General features: G+C 37.1%; 1 protein-coding gene across 1 annotated transcript in view; it reads right to left on the bottom strand.

Moving 5' to 3' along the window:
* Positions 1–3,894: 3,894 nt before the first annotated feature.
* BICC1 (BicC family RNA binding protein 1) overlaps positions 3,895–6,970 on the bottom strand; it is a 379,808-nt gene continuing 376,732 nt past the window's right edge. The window contains exon 21 of the mRNA XM_056120915.1: positions 3,895–6,474. Coding sequence (XP_055976890.1) covers positions 6,344–6,474 — 131 coding nt within the window. The 3' untranslated portion in view covers positions 3,895–6,343. The remainder of the gene's footprint in view (positions 6,475–6,970) is intronic.

Here is a 6,970-nt window from a genome sequence, read left to right as displayed (position 1 = left end):
CTTTCATTCCAATTTTATTGAGAGTTTTTGTCATAAGTGGGTCTGGAATCTTGTAAAATATTTTTTCTGCGTCAATTGATATGACTCTTATAACTGTTTTAAATATATCCCATAAGTTCTGGCATATTTTGTTTCCATGTTTGTCTCAAACTTTAAACTTATACTTTCTTTGATCAATTTTTGCTCAGGAAAATATTATTTATTTTTCATATTTTTGTAAAGTTTGGATGGAGTGATAACATAGCGGGTAGGGTGTTTGCCTTGCATGTGGCTCACCCAAGTTTGATTCCTCCATCCCTCTCTGAGAGCCTGGCAAGCTACCGAGAGTATCCCACCCACACAGAAGAGCCTGGCAAGCTCTCCGTGGCGTATTTAATATGCCAAAAACAGTAACAACAAGTCTCACATCGGAGATGTTACTGGTGCCTGCTCGAGCAAATAGATGAACAACAGGACGACAGTGCTACAGTGTAAATTTTCCAGTTCTCTCCTTGTTACCGATCTTTACCTATGTATCACTGTGTCTTCTACATACCTATTTCAGATTTCTTGAGTTTACAAAGACTTGTTTTGTGTTTTGAGGATATCTTGGAAAATATTCTATGTTTGTTTGAGATGACTGTATTCTGTTGTGGTCAGATATAATGTTATGTGTATGAATGTTGTTTATTTTCCCTCAAGTTCAAAGAGGGTGAAAGTCCCCAGCTATTATTCACCATTGACAGATCATATGGCAGTTTTATTTTTTGAGAAATAGATACTCTTTTCCATAAAGACTAAACCAGTTTACATTCCAACAGTGCACATCCTTTTTCTCCATATCCCCATCAGCCCTTGTTTCTGAATTTTTTGATATAGGCCGTTCTTACTAGTGAGATAGTGCCTCATTGTTTTGATTTACATTTCCCTAATCATCAATAGTGATGAACATTTTCCTCCTTTGTCGGTTGGTCATCTGTTTTCTCTACTTGTAGGATGACATTGCTTTGTCCTTTCTCCCTTTTTCCACAAGGAGCTTAGGTTTATCAGGTTACACCCATCACAGTGCTCCAGAGTCACTCCCATTCCTTCGTTTATCTGTAAACTCTTCCCTATGTTCTCCTACCCCACCAGTTAATCAGCTTTTCCCCTAATCAGACTCTGTTAACTTGTAAGGTCAGATTCCTCAGAAATCTGATTTTATATGCATGAGTGAAATATTGTCTTTCTCCTTTCCTTATGTCCTATGAATAGTTTACTTTAAAGTAATGCCCTTTTTGTATAGATACAGGAAGACCATTAATATTATGCTTTGTAACTTAGGATTTAATTGGCTTTGAATATTATTTGCTCCCGGGCTTCTGCTTTCTTGACATAAGCCTCGTTGCCCTTGGTTCCTAACACCCCAAAAGCAGGGTCCCGACGAGGAACTGAATGGACCCAAGGCAAGCAGTGAGCTACCCTGGCATAGAAATGGGCCAGGCCAAAGTTCCACGATTCTTAACTATAAGTTAAGAGTTTGATCATACTGTCATGATCCAGAAGTAACAATGAGACGAGGACCCTGCTAGGGATAGGAAAGACTATCCGGCCTGATCACTGTAGTTTGAGATTGAGATGGCCCTAGGAGAGCAATTCTATAAATTTAAGGTATTTCTTACTGTGTCACTGTCACTGTGTCACTGTCCTCCCGTTGTTCATCGATTTGCTCGAGCGGGCCCAGTAACGTCTCCATTGGAGACTTTGTTGTTACTGTGTTTGGAATATCGAATACTGTATCCATACAAAATTATTTATATTATATATGCTTATTTATATTATATATGCTTATATATTTATATTATATATGCTTTGTTGGACAAGGAGAGAGAAACACACCCAGGGGATTCCGCTCTAGGGTGTGTTGATCTGATAATGACAACCTGTCCTAGAAGCGGCTTTCCCTGAGGGAAAGAATTCTACTCCTATTGATTGTGACCACACCTATGTGTAGTTGTTACCCCAACCCCTCATGCTTTGGGATTTAACTATACTGTAAGATTGGGCTGTGGGATCAGAATCGAGACTCCAGAGTAGGAGAAGAAAGGGGATCAGAATCCGGACTCCAGGGAAGGAGGATGAGGTAGCATGGGGGAGGAAGAAGCAGGAGGAGAGGCAGAGGAGAGAGCCAGGAGTGGATGGAGCGAGGACTGGAATAAGCTGCAACTAAGACCACCCAGCCTGGCCCTCGTTTCCTTCCTTTGCCTGCCATCGACACCAACCGGGGTGGGGGAAGCGGGCGAGGCTACTGAACGCTGGCGGCGGGACAGATAGACCGCTGCTGCTGCTGCTGTGCTCTTTTTGAGTTTACACATCTACTGAAATGTCATTTCATACCTTTCCACATTTGATGGTAAGAGATTAATAAAAAGCAGCACTCAGCAGGCCAGGGAGTCACTCCCAGTGAAAGTCAGTTAATTGAAGTCGATGCTTCAGAGCTCTAGGCCAGTGGTGTTACAATGCCCAGGGGTACTATGCAGTGTTGGGGACCAAATACGGGTCCATGAACATGCAAGGTACGTAACGCTAACCACAGAGAAATCTTCCTGGCCCCTTCTCATTTTTGTTGGGAATTTTGCTTTTCTGTTACTAGGTTTTGTGAGAGTTTTATGTATACATTTATATTATATATGATATTTATGAGGTATTAGTCCTTTGTCATATGTATGATATCCAAAAGTTTTCTCTTAGTGATGATTCTTTTTGCAGCATAGGAACTTTATTTGATATAATCCCATAGTTTCTTTTAAGCTGTTTTCCTTGTGAATGGAATTTCAGAGGCTACCACTGAAATCAATATCATTGAGTGTTCTATTTTTTCTTCAGTATATTTTATAGCTTCATTCTAGCATCTAGTTCTTTAATCATTTTGACTTATGATTAACTTGTGCATGGAGTGAGGTGGTGGGTCAATTTCAGTCTTTTGTATGTGACAATAAGGTTTTCCCAAAGTTTATTGAGGTCTTTCCTTCCTCCTTTTTATATACCTGGCTCCCTTGTAATTAACTGTCCATATACACGAGGATTTAATATCTGGCCTTTCGTTTATATTTCACTGATCTGTGTGTCTTATTTTATGTTAATGCTACACTTTTTATGGCTATAAATTGACAGTATACTTTAAAGTCAGGGACTTTGATACTTCCTTTCTCCTTTTCCCCCAGAACTACTTTGGCTATCCAAAGATTCTTGTAATTTCAACATTCATAATTTCATCGACACTTGTTTTGTGTCTAGGCATATCCCAGACAGTGCCTCATGTGCACTGTAGAAGAATGGGTATTTGACTTTTGGTGGATAGACAGTTAATGTCTGTTAAGCCCAGCCCTCCAAATCTTCACTAAACTTTTTGAGGATGGGTATCCTGGTTGACCAAAATACAAGCAATTCCTCCTTGTTTTATTTGCAATTGAAAGGACAGGCTTTATCCCACAGATATATTTTTTCCAACACTTTGTTAAAAACTGAGATATCTAGGCAACATGTGAGAACAAAGGATTTTACTCAGTTCCTTAAAGTGCCTACTTATCAAGCACTCAGTAAGTATATGTTATGAGTTAACAATTTAATATTAGTCTCCTAAAAACTCTTGAAACTATATTTGGAGGGCCCATGCTTGGTAGGACCCTGTAGTTCCAGGAAATGAACCTGGGTCATGAAGACCCTCCAAGCATGGATAAAGCTGCCATATAATTGAATCTTAAAAGAATAAGATGTGTATTATAAGAAGACTTTTTTATATGTACCTATTGGATACCAACAGGAACAATAATTGATTACTGGTTCTAGAATTGCTTGCTATAATAACATGTCTTAGCTTCTGATTGAAAACAAAGGCATAGACAATGCAAAACAAAAATCAGGACTTCTTAGAAATCAAAGAAAGACATAAAATTTATATAACACTTAAAAAATTCAGACATTTTTATCTAGCAATGCAATACAAAGATTATATAAATTTATTTTCCATATAACAATTGATTAGAAAAAGTTCCCATTTTCAATGTTTAATTCCATCTCTCATTTTAAAAAATCACTAAAAGGACAAAACCCCCCACAAAAATACAATCTGTATCTGTTCTATATTTACAGATAACCAATCACTATTAGGCACAGATCAATTAAAAACTAACATTTATTCATTCAAATAATCCCAATACTTTGTGCATCATATAACACTGACAATACCATACACTGTAGTGTCATATTCCTTTCATTGCCTCAAAAGAAAGTGAGAAAAGTAACTTCCAGTGTCTTTATTTTTAGCCACCCTATTTAACTGGGACAGTTTTCACTTTGGCATAAAATCAGTACCGCTCAAAAAACCTCTATCAATTTAACCCTATACCTTCCTTTAATTTTCCTATTGCATCTGCATGAGACAGAGCTGTGCAAAAACTCCAAATGGTTTTCTTTACTGGGGAAGTTCTTTATACTAAGGAAATTATAAAGTTTAGAACACTGAGCACAGGAAACAAATCTGAAATTCTTATCCTGACTGAAAATGTAGTGTGATGAATTATGAACAGGAAACAACTCCATCTGACTTGCAAAGGGAGTGACCCAGTTCTGTATATTTAAGTAGATATGGCTTACTTTTGAATAGGTATTCCCCCCTAACTGATAGTATAATTTTATTACAGTCTATACTGTCCAGGTATCCAATGCTATTTAAGTGAAAATTATCCATGTGTGCAAAATTTCCCTTCAAATCTAGCTTTTACTTTGATGGCAAGATGGCAATTTGCCCTGGAAAAATGTCAATCTCTGACCATACACTAGTGTAAGAATTACCAATTATTACATATTCCTCAGCTAAGAGCATATGACAGTGGTCTATGTCCATATAGAAAAGTCATGAATACTGAACATAAATACTACAGTACAGGTAATTCACAACATTTCCTATGGGAAAGTTTTTCAACAAATTAATACACTTGGAAATAATATTGCTTCGAAGAGAGGCACTTAAGTGATTGGTTTCATGGATTAAAAACTCTTCAAAAATCCACAAAATGGTGTCTGAAAATGTTGCCTGGTTTCTTGGCCTTTCACAGTATAAGATTGCAATGAGTCATTAGCCACTTAGAAAGTGGTTTTATATTTTTTTCCTTTTCTTCAGCTGTCTTACACATATTTGTCACCTTGGAGACTTAAATAAGCCTTTCCATTCTCAACAAATATGTCTACTTTAAATAGACATACATATATCTATGTATGTATACATATATATACATATATATATATGTATATATATGGTCTTGGGAAAGTCCCAGACTTTCATGGCTACTGTGAACAAGATAAAGACAGTTATCTATTTCTCCTTCTAATGGCAACAGAGCTGTCTTGTCAGATGATTGTCTTTTTTCAATAAAGTGAAAATCTAGGGCTCCAGTTATTGAATGCTGTTCGTTCTCTACCACATAAAATTCTAGTAGATAACAATTTAATCAGTTATGTTTTGTATGCTCATAATAGCTAAAAATAAGTCTGATATAAATTAAATAAGTGTCATTTAGTGGCAGCATACTAAAAATAGTCCTTTGCCTTCATATAACCAATACAATCATTTTAGCAATACAGGCAGCAGCTAAATATGATGACTGCAAAGGGTTAATATTGCAAAGTTCATTAGGTCTTTCTTTGCAACTGTTACAGTGAAATAGGTTCATTGCTAAATATTTCTAGAATGTTGACAGAACAGAACTGGTCCAGAAGCAAGTGGAGTAACTTCTACTTTTCAGTCACAGAATACTCTGCACAAAAAAGTAGTAATCCAGTACCATTTCAAATAAACACCAAAAAAAGGTGAGCAAATCTGATTTGTACCTATATATTAGGTGACATGAAAGAGATAATTTCCACAGGACAAAAATTAGAAAGCCTAAAGTGCTGAAAGACCTCATAATTATTTTAAAGCAGTACCAGAAAATTCTACCTTGATTATTTTTTAATCCCCCAAACAAGCAAAAAATAAAAACAAACAAAAAAAAAACTTTTGTTTTCTGGCATCCCAGATGTCAATTCATCCTTCATTTTAAGTAAAAAAAATCAGTGCATTTGTTATATAGGTAAATAAAAACATGGAATAAAGCCCTATTCTCATATTGCAAATTCTGTTCAACTGCCATAAAAAAAAAAGCAATCCAATGTGGTATTCTCCATGACATAACAATTTCTTTCTTTTTTTTTCCTTCTTTTCTTCCTTTTTGGCACAAAGTTCAGGTGCGAGTACGATGCTTTGGTCCATTTACCCAGCATGCTGAGCACAGTGAAGGCTGTCCACAGAGCTCCAAGTTGGCATCCGTGTGCCCAGAGGGTCCTGCTACCAACGGCCACTGACACTAGCAATGTCTGAGTGATACTGGCGTGGCAGTCTGCCACTCGCTCCACCTTCCAGGAAAGAGGTGCGTGCATTTGGTGGTTCAAAAAGCTTTCTTCGGTTCTTATTTAGTTCTAGAAAGGGAAAAAGAGAATCACTAGTATTTCACTGGAGAAATCGTGCATTTTAGCAGCAGGACATGGTAGGGTGGGAGAGCCAAGTCTGGTAGCTAAGTGGAAAAAAGCTTTTAGTTGGTGGTCAAGGCATGTCTGAAATACTAGCACATCTTATATTAAAGGAAGTATGTTGGTACCACAAGAACCAAAAACAGCATACAGTGCTGACTGCAGTTTGTAAACTGAGGGCTAGCTCTGAGTCCTCTAAAACCAACTAAGCAAATTAGGTTGAACGCACTCAAATTTCATAGCTTTTTAAAGGGAGCAGACCTGGGTTATGACAGGATGTATTGCTATTGAACGCATGAATTCATGTATACAATCATTAATTTGTGAAAAGTAGACCCCACATCGAAACACAAGAATATTGAAGGTGTGTGCAGAAATATTACACAGTCCAGCAACTTCACGGACTCACAATATCCAAGTTCCTGAGAAATAGTTGAAGGAGAAA

This window comes from Sorex fumeus, unplaced genomic scaffold (genome assembly GCF_029834395.1).
Source record: "Sorex fumeus unplaced genomic scaffold, SorFum_2.1 ptg000043l, whole genome shotgun sequence".
In the NCBI taxonomy this organism is placed as follows: domain Eukaryota; kingdom Metazoa; phylum Chordata; class Mammalia; order Eulipotyphla; family Soricidae; genus Sorex; species Sorex fumeus.
This window is presented reverse-complemented; position numbering and strand designations above follow the sequence as displayed.